Source organism: Trichosurus vulpecula, chromosome 7 (assembly GCF_011100635.1).
Source record: "Trichosurus vulpecula isolate mTriVul1 chromosome 7, mTriVul1.pri, whole genome shotgun sequence".
In the NCBI taxonomy this organism is placed as follows: Eukaryota; Metazoa; Chordata; class Mammalia; order Diprotodontia; family Phalangeridae; genus Trichosurus; species Trichosurus vulpecula.
This window is the reverse complement of record NC_050579.1, coordinates 237340788-237362412: the sequence shown is the minus strand read 5'-3', so window position 1 is coordinate 237362412 and position 21625 is coordinate 237340788. Positions and strand designations below refer to the sequence as shown.

At 40.7% G+C, this 21625-nt stretch overlaps 1 protein-coding gene across 1 annotated transcript in view; it reads right to left on the bottom strand.

Moving 5' to 3' along the window:
• The window catches only part of RCAN2 (regulator of calcineurin 2), a 368124-nt gene that overhangs the window by 14468 nt on the left and 332031 nt on the right, over positions 1–21625 (bottom strand). The window contains exons 3-4 of the mRNA XM_036767905.1: positions 21305–21478; positions 19294–19465 (exon numbers count right to left, since the gene is read on the bottom strand). Of these exons, the coding sequence (XP_036623800.1) occupies positions 19294–19465; positions 21305–21478 (346 nt within the window). The remainder of the gene's footprint in view (positions 1–19293; positions 19466–21304; positions 21479–21625) is intronic.

The following is a 21625-nucleotide window of genomic DNA, read 5'->3' as shown; positions in this document are numbered from 1 at the left end:
ATTAAAAAGCAAAAGATTTTTATTTTTGAACAAAAAACAAAATTTCCTCATCTCTACCTCCTGGCTTCCTTGGCTTACTTTAATACTAAGTTCTGCAAGATGCCTTTCCCGGTACCTCCCACTGCTAATGACTTTCCTGGGAGATCACCTTCTGAAATGGTCAACCCCTCAGGACCTCCTGGGCCCCTCCTTCCCTCTGAATGGAGGGGGTGGAGGGTGGACACTGAAGAGTTCCCCATTGGCAGCCACTTCATCATTTCCTCCCAGGCTACAGGACTTTATCACACCTTCTGTGCTAGGTATCCTCCCTTTTTCCTCCTACTCTCTCCATCCCCTCCCTCCATTTTAGCTCCTTTCTAGGTACTGTGTACTCCCATTGAGTGCAACTAAGATGCACTGGCCATGTTGTTGCAATGCCAAAGGCACGCTTGCCAAAAGACTATTTTATGGAGAACTCACACAGGGCAAGCGCTCACACGGGGGTCAGAAGAAGGGACACAAGGACACTCTCAAGGTCTCTCTTAACATTGGAATTGATTGCATGGCATGGGAGACACTGGCACAGGATTGCCCAGCATGGTGTGCCCTCATCAGAGAAGGAGCTGTGCTCAACAGAACTGAAGTAGTTCAAAAGAAACATGAGATGTGCAAATTTAGAGAATCCACCCCAAATGTTCACATAGACTATTTGTGCCAGACCTGTGGTAGAACATTCCAAGCTTATATTGGTCTGATCAGCCACAGCGAGATGCATCATAACTTGACTCTAACTTAGTGATGCCATTTTGGTCCTCTTTGAGAATGAAAGTTAACAACCAACCAACCAATCAACCAACCAACCAACCAACCTCTATTAGATTGTGAGCTGCCTGAGGGGAGGGACTATAGTTTGCCTTTCTTTGTATCCCCAGTATTTAGCATAATGCCTGGTAGGTGCTTAATAAACATTTATTTACTGATTTGACTGCTTGACATTTACACTATATATGTGTGTACACACACACATATGGAAAGAAAATACATATATATATGTATTTTATGTGTGTATATATGTATATGTATGTATGTACGTCTATCTATCTATCTATCTATCTATCTATCTATCTATCTATCTATGAAACACATGGTCCCTGCCCTCAAGAATCTCACATTCTAATGAGATAAACAACATACAAATAACTGTGTATATCTTTTATGTACAGTTATTAGATACACTGTGTATATATTTGTATACACAATTATTATATACACTGTGTATATATCTTTTGCATACATAGTTATTTGTAATAACATACAAGTAACAGTGTGTATATCTTGCATACACAGTTATATACTATGTATGTGTCTATCTATATATAATCTATCTATCTATCAGAAACATGGTCCCTACCCTCAAGAAGCTCATATTTTAATGAGATAAACAACATATAAATAATAGTGTGTATATTTTTGTATACAGTCATTATATACACTGTGTGCATATATATTGCACATACAATTATATACAGAATTATTGTAATAACATACAAACAACTATGTGTATATCTTGATACAGTTTTTTATACACTGTGGGTATATATCTATATCTATCTATCTACCTATCTATCTACCTACCTATCTCTTTTGTATATTGTTTCTCCCAACAGAATGTGAGCTACTTGAGGGTAGGGATCAGTTTTTCCTCTTATTTTTATTCCCAGAATTTAGCACACAGTAAGTGCTTAACAAATGTCTTGTTGAATAACTGACCAAGGTCGGCAGTGCAAATAATGTTATTTTCTTTTTACAAGTGAAGAAAGTGAAGTTCAGAAAAGTTTATTTATTCAGTATTGGATTTAAGAATCTAACTCTCGATTCCAAATACAATTTTTTCTCCACTATACTATACTATTTCAGAAAAAATTTAGAAAATTTACCATGCTTAGGTATGTGTTTTCTTCCCTTTCTGTCTAATGGCTTTACTATAAAGTGACAGATGAAAGGGTGTTCCTGCTAATCCAAGCTAATTGTTATTCCTGGATCTCAGAATTCCACCTCTCACCACCCTTTGCACAGGCTAGACACCATGGGTGGAATGCATTTCCTCTTCCCCTCCACCTTTTTGGAACCCTTAGCTTTCTTCAGGTCCCAGCCTATATGTCATGTCCTATATCTGTTACTTATTTGTGCCTCCTCAGCAGAATGTAGTTTCTCTGGGGCTTTTTGTCTTTTTATTCCCAGCACCCAACACAATACTGTGCTCATAGGAGGCCCTTGTTAAATGTTCACTGAACTGAATAGGTAGAGAATATTTTGGCCCTTATTTATAGCTGGTATAGAATAAAGAAGGAAAGAAGCATATATTAAGTGTCTGCTATGTCCTAGGCTAACAAATACTAATTACAAATTACATTACAAATTGCTATTATATTACAAAGCTAACAAATATTAATTACAAATTACATTAATTACAAATACTAATTCATTTGATCTTCACAACTACCCTGGGTGGTAGGTGCTATTATTATCCCCATTTTATAGTTGAAGAAACTGAGGCAGAAAGAGATTAAGTGACTTGCCCAGGATCACACAGCTAGTAAGTGTCTGAGGTGATGATTTGGACTTGGGCCATCCTGACTCCAGGCTTAGGGCTCTCTCCCCTGTGCCACCCAGCTGCTTCTAGAGTGACTAATTGCAATGATACATATGTCTGTGAAGCTCATAGTCTGATATTATCACAGATTTAAAGTGGGAAAATACCTTAGGGACCATTTACTCCAACTCCCCACATTTTATAGATGAGGAAAACAAGCTGTGTGTGCATGTTGATGAGATAAAAACACAGTTAAAGAAGGGAAAGTATGAGGGCAAACAATTTGCCTAATGTTAGAATAGGTTTTCCTTTGAAGTTTTAGATTTGGGGCTTAACCGCTTTTGCTGGGAAGGAGAAGGACTAGGCAGCTGCTGCCACCATGTTATTTCAACATTCTCATGTCGACTCCCTGGTCAAATTCTCAGATAGCCCAAGAGAGACTGAAAGGAGGAAGCCATAAAAAGGAGTGAGTGTTAATTATCATTCCTTCCCCATCCCCAGGCACTGGAAAGAACTTGAGAGCACTTACTGTCCCCTTTAATCTTGTCTCCTGTCTGTCTGGTTGCACACAGGCAGAGATAAAACAAATATCCCATAATGGAAGAAAAACTATAATGGAAGTTCATTGGTAGGAAGGGACTTGATAAACATTTTCCCCCATAACAACTTCCCTTAAAAACTAACATTGATTTCAGTGTTTTAAAGTTCATGGAAAGACAACATGTTGTAGTAAATAAAGATCAGCCTCAAAGCCTTCTGAAGATGTGGGTTCAAGCCCTTCCCCTGACACATTTTGCCTATGTGACCCTGGCCAAGTCACTTAAACTCTCAATGCTCTAGTGCTATGATATCAAATACAAAGATAAAAAGATTCCTACAGGATGAGTTTTGACTTAGAAAGCCACAAATTAACATTATCTATGTTGTATTTGTAAAAAATTATTTTTCTAAACATGTCCCAATTACATTTTAATCTTGTTGGGGCCGCACGTGTGATCTTTGTGAGTCTGATACTTCTGCTATAGACAACCCTTTAAGACTCATTCACTAAAAGGTGCTAAGCATCTATGGGTAAAGGGAGTTTCTTCCCTGTACTAATGAAATTACTGGTTAAGACCCTACGCTTTTAAAGTTTATATAGCATTTTCTTTGCAGCAACTCACTGGAATAGAGTATTGTTTAGTTGTTTTAGTCATTTCTGACTCTGTAATGCCATTTCCTTCTCCAGCTCATTTTACAGATGAAGAAACTGAGGCAAACTAGGTGAAGTGACTTGCCTAGGTTCACACAGCTAGAAAGTATCTAAAACCACATTTGAACTCAGGTCTTCCTGACTCTGGGCCTGGTGCTCTATCCACTGAACCACCTTACTGCCCTGGAATAATATAAGTTAATGCAAGTACACAAATCTCTATTTCATGAACGGAGAGAAACTAGGTGGCCCTCAGTTTTCCTGAGTTCAAATCTGGCCTCAGACATTTACTAGCTCTGAGACCCTGGGTAAATCATTTAATTCTACTTACCTCAGTTTCCTCATCTGTAAAATGAGCTGGAGAAGGAAATGGTGAATTACTCCAGTATTTTTGACAAGAAAACTCCAAATGGGGTCATGAAGAGTGGGACACAACTGAACAACAACCACAAAAATTATATGAATGAGGAAAGTGAGGGGAAAGAACTGACTTCCCTACAGTCACACAGGAGATGGATATAAATGAATCTAGGTCTCCTTATTCTAAGACAAGTGCTCTTTCTCTAACTATACCAAGACCTTGAAGACCTGGAAGAATCTCTACTGGCCACAGTAGCTCCCCTTACCTCTCTCCAAAAAAAAATCTTATGTATGTAGCCATGAAGGGTCCAAGGTCAGGCGAACTTAATTTGGGGGTCTGTAAATTTAAATCTTTTTTATAATTGTATTTCAATATAATTATTTTCCTTTGAAATCCTCGGTATTTTATTTTATGCATTTAAACACATTCTGAGAAAGTGGACAGTCTATAAGCTTCACCAGATTGACAAAGAAGTGTGACACACAAAAAGGTATCTCTGTTCTAGACTAGATTATGAATTAGGTGGAGTTTGTTTTTTATATTCTCCCATCTGGCTCCCTCCCCATTACTTGGCACCCAACCTGTGTTCTATGCACATCTATGAGGACAATCATGTTTGGGAAGCCAGCTGACAAACTTCATTAAGGTATCCCCAGCACCAGCCTGGGAATCAGAAGGGTACAAGACCGTAGCTCTAGAGCAGGAAAGTATATCAGAAATCATTTAGTGCAACCCTCTTGCCTTATAGCTCAGGAAACACACTCACCCAAGGTCACCCTGTTAGCAAAGGCAGAGTTGGAATTCGAGACTGTGACTTCAAAGCCAGTGTTCCCTCAACTCTCCTAGGCTGCCTCCTGGGTTCAAGTCCTGTATCTGACCCATACTAGCTATGCCAGTTAGTACCTCTAGGGATCTTGCTAAGGTGGCTGCTGTTATCTCTAATTTTTGTTGTCGCTGGTATTCTTCAGTCATTTTCAGTTGTGCCCAACTCTGTGACCCCATTTGAGGTTTTCTTGGCAAAGATACTAACTAGAGTGGTTTGCTACTTCTTTCTTCAGCTCATTTTACAGACAAAGAGACTGAGGCAAGAGGGATTTAATGATTTGCTTGGGGTCATCCAACTAGTCAGTGTCTGAGGCCAAATTTGAACTCAGGAAGTTGAGTTTTCCTGACTCCAGGCCAGTTGCTGTATCCATAGGGTTTCTTAAACGTTTCCCACTCAGGACCCCTTTTTGAGTTTTGGCGGCATATATTGGTGTTGTGTGGCCTGAGGGCATGCACAGTGCAAAGCGCGCATGCTTTGTGTTCACAACCAAGGCTGCAGTGATGTTATGCCATGCAACATGGACAAGCACTGCCAGAAACACCTTGGATTCATTATGCGTTTGATTTTTAATTTAATTTAATGGAAATCTTTTACTGTTGCCACATTTTTCTGATGCATAGTTTAAGAAGTGCTGGACTACCTCCCTGCCCATTTTACAGATGGGGAAACTGAGGCAGACAGCGAGTAATTGATTTGCCCAGGGTCACACAGCAGGTAAGTGTGTAAGGCCAAATTTGAACTCAGGTCTCCCTGATTCTGGGCCTGATGCTTTATCTGTTGCTCCACCTAGGTGCTTAATCTCTCTTCCTCTTCTTTTGTCCTATAGCTATTTCAACAAAGAGTAATGTCCCAAATGCATTTTTGGGAGGGGGGAAATGTGATTCCTGGAGGGTATTTGAGCTGAAGATAGAATGAGCCTAACTCCTTGATCCCAGGGCCAGAGAACATGTGAAGCTTAACAGAAAGGAAGGCCATTGTGGGGTGACCTTGAATTAGTGAATTACATCCCCATTCCTACATTCTCCCTTACAAACACATGAACATTTCCTACTGGGGAATGGGTGTTCTACAAAAGATCTACCAATGAGCCTTACTCCTAAATTTCAGGTGGGAGGGAGTAGAAATAATAGAAATAATAACAGTAATAAAATAATAATAATAGAATTATGGATTTGGGGAGCAAGAAGAAACTTTAGAGACCATTTATTATAATCCTTTCATTTTACATTTATTAAGGGGAACAGACTTGTCCTAGGTCACACAATTAAGTCATGGCAAAGGTAGCCCAAGTATTGTATTCCTCCACTGTTACAGCTGCCGCCCATTCTGTTTCTTCCAGTCCTTTTCTATGCTATTTTTAAAGCAGTATATAAAAAGTAGCTGGGGCTGGTGGCTGCATAGGTCACGAGCTGAGGAAAAGCAATTTTTTTTCCTTGACTGAATATCAGCTCAGATCAAGGACACAGAATGGGAAAGTGAGCAGAGAAAACTCTTCACTCTCTATTGTCATTCAGTCATTTCAGTTATATCTGACTCTTTGTGACCCCATGTGGGGTTTTCTTGGCAGACACACTAGGAGTGATTTGCCACTTCCTTCTCCAACTCATTTTACAGATGAGGAAACTGAGGTAAACAGGATTCAGTGATTTGCCCAGGGTCACCCAGCTCGTAAGTGTCTGAGGCCAGATTTGAACTGCAGGCTAGACACTCTATCTACTGTGCCATCTACCTGCCTCTGTCTCTATTATGAAGATAAAATGAGAAAATATTTGTAAAACACTTCGTAAAGCATAGAGCAATATATACAGTTAGATAATATTATCATTGCTATCACTATTACTAAGCATCAAAGCCAGGGTTCAAATGCATTCTCCCTGAGTCCACGTGAAGTTTTCTTTTTTATTACATGACGCTGTCTTTTTTTTTAAACAGAAGCAGAGCATCTCGGAGTTAGGAAAGACTTTAGAGACCAATGAGTGCATCCTACTCTGGCACATAAAACGTAAGGCCTAGAAAAAGGATGTGACTTACCCAAAATCACATCTGGACCAGTGATTTTATCTGTGAGGGGAACTTCCCACATAGAAACTCTTTCCATGATAAACTCCTCTTTTACTTATGGTCATAAAATTGATTAGGGCGACTGGGAAGTTTCAATTTGCCCATGGTCACACAGCAAGTAAGTGTCAGCTTCAGGACTTAAATTTTGTTCTTTTTTTGAGGCAATTGGGGTTAACTGACTTGCCTAGGGTCACACAGACAAGTGAAGTGTCTGAGGACAGATTTGAACTCAGGCCCTCCTGACTCCAGGGCTAGTGCTCTATCTACTATGCCACCTACCTGCCCCAACTTAGGTCTTTCTAACTCCTGATTTTATTCACTGTTATTTTGTCTCTTTTCTGTAAATACATCTCTATAAGTCAGATTTCATGTCTTCATCTCTTCATCTTCATAGCATAAAATCTTCTGCACAGACACTCGATTCTCCGTGTGACTTGTATATTCCTCCCTACTTCACAAGTTCTTGAATATAATGGCTTCCTTCAAGTCCCAGATGAAAATCCCACCTTCTGTAGGAATTCTTTCCAGATCCCTTTTAATTCTAGAGCCTTCCCTCTGCTGATTATTTCTACTTTATCCTGCTTTCAAGCACAAAATGGCATGATAGAAATACCAAGGGTTCATTTAATTACTGGGATGATACCCTATTCTCCCCGTGGTGATGAAAGAGGAATGTGGGACTTTGTTAAGAAGGAAAGACCTTTAAAAACATTTTCTAGGGAAAATTTCCTAGAAGGGAGGTGGAAAATCATGTGCAAGTCATCACAATTTTGAATCCCTCATGCGGGAAACTATAAACAAGGACTTTTAAATAGGGTCTCACTGAGCGAACATAGATACCATAGTGCTGGCCATTTTATTCAGATTTTGGATCTGCAATTAGAACAGAGCAATTCCAGTAACCAAGAATGGCTCCCCTGTATTTAATATTCAGCTCACATATTCTAGTGCAAATATGGGTCTATATTTCACATTTAGCTGACATCTAGAATGTAAATTTTTATCCCCACATATGTAAGATGAATAGATTTCCTTTTGGAGAAAGTTGAACCCATAGCAAGCAACAAATAAGATAAAAATTACCTTACCTAGAGCCTGGTTTAATGGAGAAGAATTTTTTTTTAATGAAACACCAAATATAGTAGGCACACAGCTCAGAACAGTAGTACCACTTTAAAACCGCCTCTGCAGTTAACTAAAATTGATCTCCCTAACAAGGGCTAAAAATAGCAAGAGGCAAGAGAGAGCAGACAATGACTTTACATATTGCTCCCTGTGGGCTCTTTAAATGACAGTGAACCTGACCTTCTAGCAGAGCTATCCCAGAGCTCAGAACAATGACTGATATTCCACATTCTACTGCTTTCTTATGGGGGAATTGATTTATTCCCTAACTAGGGAAAGGCTGTGCCTAAAGGTGGCAATTTTTATTGTTCCAGAAAGATATGGATGGACTCATCTTCCCTCTTCCCCCCCATCCCTTTTCTATTTTATTTTCTACCCAAAAAGATATACCATGCTTGTTTCTGGGGTCAGACAATCACAATTTTTTTAAAAGGGCAAAATGGAATTAAACATCCATTTCATTTTCCCAGCAAAGGCAGGTCACTGTCTTTTTATATTGTATTCAGTTTGTCCCTAAATGTCTCAAAAATGACAGGATTTCAATAAATTCCCCAAATGGGACTCCGGCAATAGAGGCAGAAGCTGCTTTTAGACTTACTCTGTTCCTGAAAATGGTGTCTTTTAGGGAATGACTGCGATCACTTAAAACAGGTCACAGTGGAAAGAAATGCTGACTTGGTCCACACCGTTCCCTTCCTGTGTTCATACTCTGGCAAGAACTATCAAATGGCTGATAAAGGTGCTGGGAAGTGAGGCATTGTGGGTCTTTATCTGGTAATGCCAAAGCAACAGAACAGCAAAAAGGAGGCACTGGATGAATGTGAAAAAAATGTTTTCAAGGATATTGAGTGGCAGAGATTTATTGATTTCTGGATTTCCAGAGCTATGGAAGGCAGTGTGGTGCATTGCAAAGAGTAATGGAGAACCTCAGTTTGCATGCTGGTTTCACCACTTACCCCTAGGCGAATCATATAACCTCTGTGGGCTTCTAGATTTGAGGAACTTTAATGTCTTTAAAACTCTAAATCTCAGATCCTACAATCTAGTTTGACTCTTCTGTTAATGAGTGAGAAAACTGAGGTCGAGGGGTTAATTATTTGTCCAAGATCACACACCTGGTTAGTGGTAGACTGAGGACTCCTGTGTCACTCTCAGAATCGTAGGAACTCAGATCATGGGAGGGAGTCATAAAAGCGATTTGGCCTCAAACTAGACCTAAAAAAAATCCCACCATAGAACATTCCTAACAAAGGATCATCAAGACTTTGCTTTAAAATCTGCAATGAGAGGAAAGCCAGGACCTCCCCAGGCAATCTGTCCCACTTTGAGATAGAGCCAATTGTTAGCATGTTTTTTTCCAAAGCCTAAATCTGCCTCTTCTCCAGGTTCTGCCCTTTGGGACAAAGTGGAACAAATTTAATCCTTCTCCTCAAAGTCCTTTAAATACTTGAAGACAGATATCATTTCACATTTTTCTTGATGTCAATCAATTATTCTTGCAACACAATCAAAGATTACTGCATTTCTGTTTTTTTACCAAATAGGTTCAAAACACACTTAAAAATCTTAATTTGGAAACTTTCCAAATAAATTAAAAATTCTGTTTGCAAGTTTCTATTTGGAAACCATTAGTCTAGATGACCCTTCATGTCCCTTCCAACTCTGGGTCTACGATCCTATGATTTTAATTTAATTGGCTTCTCATTTAATTGCTTGTCATCATTTGGGCAATATGTGGTCTTCAATTCCCCACACCACCCTCACCTTTTAGTTTCTGTGTGTACTGCTAAGCTGATCCCTCTTGAGTGACTGTTCTCTGATGTATTTCAGGGCTCAGTACAATCAACACAATGTTATCAGAAAACTGGAGGACTTGGGCCATCTCTAGAGAATGCTTCCTCCATTTGGGCTTTGCACAGAACATCCTCTAAGCCAGTAGCAAATAAATCCCTTTGACAAGCATAGCTCTTCTCCCCATTTTATTCTTCACTTGGTATGAATAAGACTGTTGGATAAAGTCACAGCTATTATGAATATTATATAATCTTAACATGCCCATGAGAAACACCTTGGAGGAAGCCTTTGCCATACTGCCAATGTCCATGGTGGTTTCATTCCTTCTTTCTCCTAGTTTTGCCCTCAAAGGAATCTGTAGGCTTCTAAGTCTCCCTTCTGAAAGTTCATATTTATGTAATGATTTTGTTTATGAAGTGCTTACTTCATAACAACCCTTGGAAGTTGATGTCCCATTTTATGGATGGCAAAAGTGAAGTTGAAGAGGCATCATGGCATGATGGATAGAGAGATGGCCTCAGTGTCAGAAAGAACTAGGTTCCAGTCCTGCCTCTGACATAAATTGACTATGTGACACTGAACAAGTCACTTAATTTCTCAGCACCCTATCCAGATCTCAAAAATTTTAAGTTTCAGAGCAGGTGATGAACTACAGTTGTTGAGAGTTCCCTCATGGGTAGCTCCCTATACTGACAAAATCATAGGTTTGGTTTAAAAAAAAAGAATGATAAAAATCCTGAAGCTCAGGGTAATTAAGTAATTGAACTAGGTGTTCTCTGAGATTCCTCCCAGGTCTTGAGCCTAAAGCTACAAGGATAGTAAATGCCAGAGTAAGGGGACAATTTGGGATCAATGAAAACGCAGCACAGATTTCCAAATGTAAACTAGTCCCATCTTGTTCTTTGAATTCTAGGCCCAGCTCCTTGGCCCTCCTTCAGTAAGTGCCCCATTCAATGGGCTGCCCGTTCCACAGGTGATGCCCATGTCATCATCTGGAAAATGTTACCAGGGCCTTTGTATATTTTAAGTGAAAAGACACTGGATTCTGAATCCAAGTCCAGCTGACAAATATTCATGAAGAGACATCAGTCTGTAGTAGAAAAGATTCAGGATTCTAAGAGAGCTCAGAAGTTGTCTAGTTCAAACCTTTCATTGTACAGATCAGAAAAGTTAAGTCCAAAGAGTACTTTGCCCAAGGTCATGAGAGTAAAAAGTGGCTGATCTAGGATTCAAATTCATGTCCTTTAGCTTCAAATCTTGAGTTCTCCCCATTATACCACTGCGCCTTCTTTCCATCATGTGCCTCCATGCTATAATATCACTTTAAATGCCAGTCAAACAGCAGTTCTTAAGTGCCTACTGTATGCCTACATTCACTATGCTATAAAGAAAAGAAACAGTGCCTGCCTCACAGAGTTTATATTCTAATAGGGAACACAACATGCAAAAACTAGGTATGTATAAAATTAGAGTAAATGAGGGGTGATCTGAGAGGGGAAGTAATTGCCAGTGTTTTTCCCATCACACTTGCTTCAAAGGCTATACTTGAAGCTCCAAGTAGCCACAGTTTGGTCCCCTCTAGAATAAGGCACCCATTTCTCATGCATGACCCCTTCTGAAAGAGAAGAAAGTTATATGGTAACTCCATTCCTTGTTTCTTCTAGTTTTGCCCTCAAAGGTATCCATTAGCCTCTATTGGCCTCCTTTTCAAAAGCCTCTTTTCCATTCACATATTTGACTTGTATGGGCAGCTAGATAGGTGGACATCTTTTAAATGCCCTACTCCCAGGGTTCCAAAGCTTCCATGAAACTTCCACGGAACTCCTCAGAGTTTAACAATCAGCTTGGACAGCATCATGTTATTTTTCAACTTGGGTTGTGGCTTTCTTTGGACTTACCTTTTGAGGTATCTGTATCTATTAAAATCTGTTCTTAATCACCAACAAAGCTACCAATTTAGTACAGTGAATCAACCCGCCTTTGCCCAGACTCCCATTTCCTTCACCATTTGCATCGTTCTTCAATACCCTTCCCATGTGTTTGTTTACCTCTGGTGCTGGGGGACTGGTGCACTTTTACACTTGACTTCAGAGGTCATCAAATCCAATTGCCCTCATTTTACAGATGAGAAAACTGAGGCCCAGACAGGGGAAATGGTTCTAAGTCGGTCAGTAAAGCAACCAAGCTAGGATTTCAAACACAGGTCCTCTGATCTCAGTTCCATTAAAGAAATAGATTGACCCAATTAAAAAAAGTAGCATCTTAGCAGTTCTTTCTCTCTCTTCAAAATTGAAAGACTAAGAGGTTTTTTATATAAAATTATCTCTTAAAATAATTAATTCATTGTTCATGAAATTAAAGTCCTAAGGAAATAAATGTTATTAAAGTAGCAGAAAAACAAACTCCTGCCACCAAAACAAAACAAAACAAACACCCCATCCCTGGGTAACAGGATGGCTTCAGTCTCTCCTTTTTCCTCATTTATTATTTATAGGATCTTAAATTTAGAGCTGGAAGTAACCTTAGATGACATCGTCTGACCCTCTCATTTTATAGGTAAGGAAACTAGGAATTATAATAATTATAATAGTAATGATAATCATTGTAATAATGATGATAATCACAATGATAATAGCCGTTGATATAATGCTTTAAACTTTACAAAACACTTTACGAATATTGAGTCATTTGATCCTCACAAAAGCCCTGGTAAGTAAGTGTTATTATCAGCCCCACTTTACAGATAGGAAACTGAGGCAGTGGTTAAGTGACTTGTCCAGAATCCATCCGTTTCTGAGGCTAGATTTAAACTTAGGTCTTCTTGACTCCAAGTCCAGCACGTTAGTGATTTGCCCCAGATCACATAGGAAGTAAAGTAGCGAATCCAGCATTTGAATCCAGGTCCTCTGATCCAAATTTATTGCACTTTCCATTATAGAATAAAAAATTCTCTCTGCTGGATGTTAATACATCTGGTTCCGTGATTTTGTTGGTGTGAGAACCCCTTCCCCCTATTCAGTTCAGAATCTGAACTTAGATAAAGGGACAGATGATGGCACGGATAAGTATTAAAAGATCAGAGAGGGTAAGTGATTTGCCTGTGGTTACACGGGCAGAATGTGAGCCTAGATCTTCCTGACAAGTCCAGGACTTCATCCAGCACATCATGTTGCCCCTTTTCCTCTCTGCTGAAATTGTCACAAAAATTCTTGCCCAGATCTGACTCCACAATACAATGGATCTGACTCGGGTAAGTTAGTGGCAAATCCCAACCTGGGTCCCTGAGATATTATTAAATTTTTGGGTGAGGTTTGTTTAGGGACTGGAACAATGCAGTTGAAAAGACCCAAGGTTTGACATTGGAACAGAATGCAAAAAATGCCTTAATGATTCCGCTTAGGTAGTGCTTTAATGTTTCTAGGATACTTCTCTCATGACAAGAATGATTATTCCAGGTTTTTTTAGCTAAGGAGACTGAGGCTTAGACAGATAAACTGACTTGCTTAGAGTCACACAGCCAGTCAATGACAGAGAACCAAAAGGTGGGTCTTCTGATTCAAACAAAGCAAAACAAAACACTGGGCATTGATGTGGTGTTAGAAACACCAGGTGTTTAATCTACATTATTTTACTTAATTTTCACAACAACCCCGTCAAGTAGGTATGGCAGGTATTAGTATCCCCATTTTACAGGGAAGAAAGCTGAGGCTTATAAAAAGGTTAAGTGACCTGCTCGATGCCACATAGCAATTAAGTGTTGGAGGAAAATCTTGCATCTACTGTGAGAAAACAATCAAGTGAAGAAGCATCATGGTGCAGGGGGTAGAGTGCTGGACCTGCAGGGAAGAAGACCTAAATTCAAATCTAAGGTCAAATCTAGCCTTAGACTATAGCTGTGAGACCCTGGGGAAGTCACTTAACCTCTGTCAGGGTTTGCTCATTTATAAAATGGGGTAATAATAGCAAGTACCTTGCAGGCTTCTTGCAAGGATCAAATGAAATAACGTTTGTAAAGTGCTTTGCAAACTTTAAAGTGCCATATAAATGGTGCCAGTGATGATGATGGCGATGATGGTGACTATCGTTATTCTTATCTAGGCTAGTAATCGTAGTGCCTATAAAAATGTGAGCGGAAAATGAGGGGTGTGGATGAAGTTAACCCTCAGCCAAACCATCGAGAACAAAGTTAAAGTAAAACATAGCAAGATGTTTTGGAGTTTTTGTTAGCCCAATAATGGATCGATTCTTTAAGAATAATTCCAGGTCTTTATACTTTTTTCAGCTCTTGGTCTAAGCTTGCCAGTCTTTGCTCTTCACATCATCACTTAAGGTCCCTGGGTCCTTTTCCATGGATCAGCATACATCCATGCCACTCACTCTCAGTTCTTGTTCTCTACCACTAACTGGTACCATCTCCTAGACCTAAAAATGACAATTCCCCTCCCCAAACCAAACAAGAGAGGCTTCCAGGGCAGTGACCCCTAAACAGGTTTGATCCAGATCTCTTAGAGGTATTTCTTTTTCTTGGTGAGTATGTCGGCAGGGAGGTGGTAGGGTTTGGTACATAATTGCACCTGTATGACTGCCACTATCCAGGAAAGGTTATGATTGCCATGAGAGTCTGATAACTAGCCCAGCGGGGGGAACATTCAGAGCCTAAGCTGCTCTGGGGTGAGAGTATTGGATAAAAGGTTAGTGTGGTTAGATTGAAGCTAAGCCCCATGATTGGCCACTGCAGGGAGGGTAGAATGCAACCCATCTTCCCATTCTCTAATTGGCTGATCACAATTCCCTTAGGGTCATGCCCCCACTTCGGAAACCATCATCCTAGAAATCAGTAAAGGCAACAAGATATAGTAGAATTAACACTGGACTTAGAAAGTCAGGAGAACTGGGTTTGAATGGACAGTCCAACATTCCAGGGTTCACTAGCTGTGGGACCATGGGCATCATGACTTCTTGAAGGATGAGTTCTCCATTTATGAAATGGAAATCATAATACTCAAAATTTATAGCTCACAAAGTCTATCTTGAAGAAAACACTCTGAATGACTTTAAGCTTCATAGAAATGTGTTGTTATCATTACATAGATGAGTTTTCATAATATTACTAAGGTCAGAGACTTAGAGCTGAAAGGAAACATCAAATCTCACTCCTTCATTTTATAGCTGAGAAAATAGAGGCTTATGGAGGCGAGTGACTTGCTTAGGATCTCACAGCTCATATGTGAGGCAGGATTCAAACTCAGATCTCCTTGACACCAAGTCCAGCAATCTACCCACTATACCACTTGGCTCACTCCAAGGGTCCCTTTTAGGGAAGTTTTTACCCACGACTTTCATTGCCTCTCTTATCACTAGCTTTTTGTGAATCCATTTTTCCCAAAATGAGTTTTTTTAATTTTTATTTTTTTGGATTATAAAATGCATTGAATGGGGGGGGCAGCTAGGTGGCGCAGTGAGTAGAGCACCAGCCGTGGAGTCAGGAGGATCTGAGTTCAAATCCAAACTCAGACACTTGATACACTAGCTGTGTGACCTTGGGCAAGTCATTTAACACCAATTGCCTTCCCTTCTCCCCTCCAAAAAACCAAAAAAAAATAAAATGCATTGAATGCATCAGATCCTTGGCCCTAAATGTAACAGACTAGAGGCAACTGAGTTGATTCTGTGAAAAAAAAAAAAAAAAAACTCGATTTATCCTACTTCTGCTTAGGTCCCTTCTGAATGCCTGTTGGCTGACTTTCTGTATTGGAAAGAGCTTTTGGTTGAAAGTCAGGAAACCTACATTCAGGTCATGGATTCTCTGTATATGACCTTGGACTAGTTACCCCTCTCTGGGCCTCAGTTTTATCATCTGCAAAATGGGCAGGCTAGATGAGATGATCTCTTGAGTTCTACAGTGCAGGAAAAAAGAACAATGAATTTGCAGTCAGAAAATCTGGGTTCATCTCCTGACTCTACCAGGGTGACGTCGGCCAAGTCACTTAACCTCTGTGGGCTAGTGTTTTCTGTTCTGTAAAATAAGGTGGCTGGAGAAGATGTCCTCTAATATTTTTTCTAGCTTTGAGTATACGATCACGTGAGCTAACATCTTTCTATGGCACAGATTGATTCCATTTTTCCACATGTTTGTAGCAACTTCACAAAGTGCTGGTTCCAATTTCTTTCTCTTCAGGAGTGACACTGGTAGAAATAAGTGGGACCCACAGCTCAGACTGATTAATGTGGGCAGTGCCAACTTGCTTGCTTGCACAATGACTGAATAATAACCATGAGAAAATCACTTCCACTGGCATTAAATTATCCACGCTCCACTCATTTTCTATGATACACAGCCCTTCAAATATAGACTTCCCTGTTTAAAAAAAAGTATGCTGTGACTCTTTGAATGGATATTGCATAACTCGAAGATTTCTGTACATTCAGCTACCTTGTGGCACAAGCTGTCAGGATATAAATGCTTACAGAGGTACTGCGTTCACAATCACATGTCACCTTTCAATTGAACCTTTCAGCTCTCAGTGGCTCTTGATGGTGCAGTGCTGTGGAAGGAGACTTGGCTTTGGAATCAGAGGTTATGGGTTAACCTTTTTCATCTTTGGGTGTTACCTGTATGACCTCGGGTCTCACTTAGCTTTCCTGGGCCTGTTTTCTCATCTGTAAAATGGACTAGATGGCTTCAGTGTCCCTGATTTCAAGCCCTAGCCCTACGATTCTGTGTCAAGTTCCATTTGCAAGGCTTAACTGGGCACAAGATGATTTAATAATAACAGCTAGCGTTAATATATCACCTGCCATGCGCCAGGCATTGTGCTAACTGCTTTACAAATATTTTTATTCTCACGTCAACCTCGAGAGGTAGGTATGTCATTATCCCCCTTTTATATTTGAGGAAACTGAGGCAAGCAGAGGTTAGGAGATTTGCCCAACATCACACAGCTAGAAAATGTCTGAAGTGGGATTTAAACTTTGGTCTTCCTGGCTCTAGGCCCAGAGGTCTATCCGCAGCGACACCTTTTCTCAAGGTCACAAAATGAATCAGAAGCCGATTCAAAATTAGGAGTCTTGTGAGTTACCTCCATCTCCCACCCCTACCAGGCTACATATCCCCTCACATATCATCATCTGTTGTTCACGTTCAAGGTTTCCTCAATTAGCCACAAGCATGAACAGACTGTGGGTTACACATGATAGCCTATGCTGGGAAAGCATTCCTACAGGTTTGCCCTTTTTCCATATTCTGTGTGCATCTATGCATGGGACGGTTGTCTTACAGCTGGAAGGCACCGGATTCTGTGCGCACCGATGCATGGGACTGTTGTCTTAAGGCTGGAAGGCACCAGATTCTGTACACACCTATGCATGGGACGGTTGTCTTAAAGCTGGAAGGCACCGGATTCTCTGCATACATATGCATGGGACTGTTGTCTTAAAGCTGGAAGGCATCAGATTCTGTGTGCACCTATGCATGGGACTGTTGTCTTAAAGCTGGAAGGTGTCAGATTCTGTGTGCACCTATGCATGGGACTGTTGTCTTAAAGCTGGAAGGCATGAGATTCTGTGTGCACCTATTCATGGGACTGTTGTCTTAAAGCTGGAAGGTGCCAGATTCTATGTGCACCTATGCATGGGACTGTTTAGTCTTAAAACTGGAAGGCACTGGATTCTGTGTGCATCTATGCATGAGACTACTGTCTTAAAGCTGGAAGGTCATCAGATTCCATGTGCACCTATGCATGGGACTGTTGTCTTAAAGCTGGAAGGCACCGGATTCTATGTGCGCCTATGCATGGGATTGTTTAATCTTAAAGCTGGAAGGCACCAGATTCTGTGCACACCTTTGCATGGGACTGTTGTCTTAAAGCTGGAAGGCGCCGGATTCTGTGTGCAGCTATGCATGGGACTGTTGTCTTAAAGCTGGAAGGCACTGGATTCTACATGTGCCTATGCATGGGACTGTTTAGTCTTAAAGCTGGAAGGCACCAAATTCTGTGCACACCTTTGCATGGGACTGTTGTCTTAAAGCTGGAAGGCGCCGGATTCTATGTGCGCCTATGCATGGGACTGTTTAGTCTTAAAACTGGAAGGCACTAGATTCTGTGTGCATCTATGCATGAGACTACTGTCTTAAAGCTGAAAGGCCATCAGATTCTGTGTGCACCTATGCATGGGACTGTTGTCTTAAAGCTGGAAGGCACCGGATTCCATGTGCGCCTATGCATGGGATTGTTTAGTCTTAAAGCTGGAAGGCACCAAATTCCGTGCACACCTTTGCATGGGACTGTTGTCTTAAAGCTGGAAGGCGCCAGATTCTATGTGCGCCTATGCATGGGACTGTTTAGTCTTAAATCTGGAAGGCACCGGATTCTGTACGTACCTATGCATGGAACTGTTGTCGTAAAGCTGGAAAGCACCAGATTCTGTGTGCACCTATTCATGGGACTGTTGTCTTAAAGCTGGAAGGCACCAGATTATCTGCATACCTATGCATGGGACTGTTGTCTTAAAGCTGGAAGCCATCAGATTCTGTGTGCAGCTATTCATGGGACTGTTGTCTTAAAGCTGGAAGGTACCAGATTCTACGTGCACCTATGCATGGGATTGTTTAGTCTTAAAGCTGGAAGGCACCAGAGAGGTCAGTTCTTCTGACTTCTCTATTGTACAGACGAGGATTCTAGGCCCAGAGAGACTGAATGATTTGCCCAAGGTTTCACAGGTACAAGGTAGCAGAGCTGGAATTTGAACCCAGACCCTGACTCCAAATCAAACATTCTTCCCAACTACATTCCATTGGGCCACAGCCCACTCCCTCAGCCAAGCTTCCTTTACAGTCACAGGGATTTAGTTTTATTGTAAGCTACTGGGAGCCCTTGATGCTATTTTTAATTTCATCTGCTAAGAAATAGCTTCCTTCAGGTCCAAATTGAAATCCCATAAAGAAGAGATAGCTCTCTCAGGTCTTTGGAAATCTGCATGGAATCTGCAATCTGCAGGAATTGCAATAAATCCAGGGCAGAGTGTCCTGGATTGCTCCTCCAAGAAATACAAGTCCTAAGTGGCTCTAATGCCTTAATTCTGACTCAGCAGTTTCAGCAACGCATCGGCCCCTTCTCCCCTTTCACTCTGCTCAATTGCATCCATTAGAAATGGAGGTGGGACCGTGAAACCTGGGCTTTTAAGGTTGTTCGTCTTGCTTAACTTTCCAGACAACAACAGAGAGAGACAGAAAGAGAGACAGAGAAGAGTGGGAGAGACAGAGAGACAGAAACAGACTGTGAGAGAGAGAGACAGAGAGAGACAGACAAACACAGAGAGACAGACACAGATGGACAGATTTCAAAGGCGGCCTTGGAGCTTACCTGGTCCAAGCTTTGCAACGGCATAGAGAAGGTCATAGTTGATGACTGGTGTGGCATCGCTGATAGGCTGCCAGCCCACAGGAGGTGATGCTGGAGGTGAGATGAGAAACTGTTTTGCTGGCTGAGGGGGTGCCAAGTGAAGCTTGTCTCCATCTGTCTCGGGGGTCTGAACCTTTCAAACAGACCAGGGACAAAGACTCAGCAATCATATTGGGTTGAGACATGTTCCGTACACTAGGATGAAAACGTGGTCTCGTACTTTTAGGATATGAAGAATTAGTCAGTGATTGAAGGTGAAGACTCATTCTGGCCAAGATCCCAAATGTGTCAGTTCACGAATGACTAAAATTCTCTCTAGGTCAGAACTGAATGACATTGGTAGACAGCTAGGTGGTGAAATGCATAGAGTGCCGGATGTGGAGTCAGGAAATTGTGGTTGTTCAGTCATTCAGCTGTGTCCAACTTTTCACAATTATGTGGACCATTGTGCATCAGTACTATCCATGGGGTTTTCTTGGCAAAAATACTGGAGTGGTTTGCCATTTCCATCTCCAGTGGAGTAAGACAAAGGTTAAAGGGCTTATCCAGGGTCACAGAGTTAATAAATACCTAAGGTCAGATTTGAACTCAGGTCTTCCCAACTCCAGGCCCAGCACTTTGTTCACTGAGCCACCTAGCTGCCTTAGAATCAGGAATACTTGAATTCAAATCCATTCTCAGACCCTTATTAGTTGTGTGACCCTAGGTAAGTCACTTAATCTCTCCTTGCTTCAGTTTTTCCCAGCTGTAAAATGAGTATAATAAACAGCACCTACCTCCCAATGCTGTCAAGAGGATAAAATAACACACGTAAAGTACCTTGCAAACCTTAAAGTGTTAAATAAAAATTTTTATTACTATTAATGTTATTTTTATTATTCATGGGGTATCACACAGCCTTGGGGTCTGTCCTTTACTACTATTCATGGGGTATCACACAGTCCTACTTTAGTGTGTACATATACTTGGGGAACAACGGCTATTCATTTACCCGCTTAAATTTTTTCTGCCTCCTGTAAGAACATAAACTCCTTGAGGGTAAGACTGTTTTCATTTTTGTAGTTGTATTCTCAGTGCCTCTCATGGTGCTTTGTACATATTTGGTGCTTAATAAATGCTTGCTGAATTGACTTAGCTTAACTTGTGCCTTCCATCAAAAGTCAACATTTCTCGTTAGGGGACACAAAGAACCATATATTGAAGGACACGTGTGTTCCTAACCTGCAGCAACTTTTGACATTAGGCTGTGGGACCATGAACAAATCACTTTACCTCTTAGCCTCAATTTTTTCTTCTGTAAAATAAATTGGGGGAGGGCGATGATTAGGTGACTTCTGAGAGTCTGTGTAACTTAAATCTATGATCCTCTGACTTTCATAAAACATGGGCGGATATTTTAATTCTGGCTTTTCCCTAGACCTAGTTAGTAGCAGTAGTTCAAACACATTTACTGGGAAAGATGAGGGAGGGACAGATATGTATGTCTGACCTATTTCTCAGTGAACTAATTACAGATTGAAAACTGTCTCCTTTCTTTCCAGAAACTTTTCTGATCTCCCTGGGTTGGGCTTGCTAACCTGGAATCCCACCAAAGAACTTGCTTTTTCAAGTATTCTAACAACTACATTTCAATATCATTGGTTTCCTTTGGCTTTTTCAGTATATTTTTTTAGTTATGTCCAATTCTTTGTGACCCCATTTGTGGTTTCTTGGCAAAGACACTGGCATTTTTGGCCAGTTCCTTCTCCAGGTCATTTTACAGATGAGGAAACTGAGGCAAACAGGGTTAAGTGACTTGCCCAGAATCACAGAGCAAGTAAGTGTCTGAGACCAAATTTGAACTCAAGTCCTTTTGATTCCAGGGCTGGCATTCTATCTGCTGCACCACCTAGCTACCTTTATATATTATAAATTAAATGGTAATTTCCTTAAGGAAAAAGTGAATGAAGTATGTGAAAAATGATATTCTTACCTGTGCAAAGTAGAGTTTTAACTTCTTCCCTCTGAATTGTGTTTCATGGAGCTCTATCCTGGCCCGAGCCGCAGATTTGGGATTGCTAAAGTTTATTCGCACACGTCTGAAACTCTTGAACAGCTGAAACGTCACACAGTCATCATAAGTGCGGAACAGTCCCTCGAATTTCTCCTTGACAAAAAAAAAAAACAAAGAAAACACACACATATGCACACATACAAGAAAATCCATTGGTCATACAATGTGCATGGTGTCATTAATGACACAAATAATTAAATCCTGGACTAAAGCAAAAAAAGAGAATATTATTTAATGAAT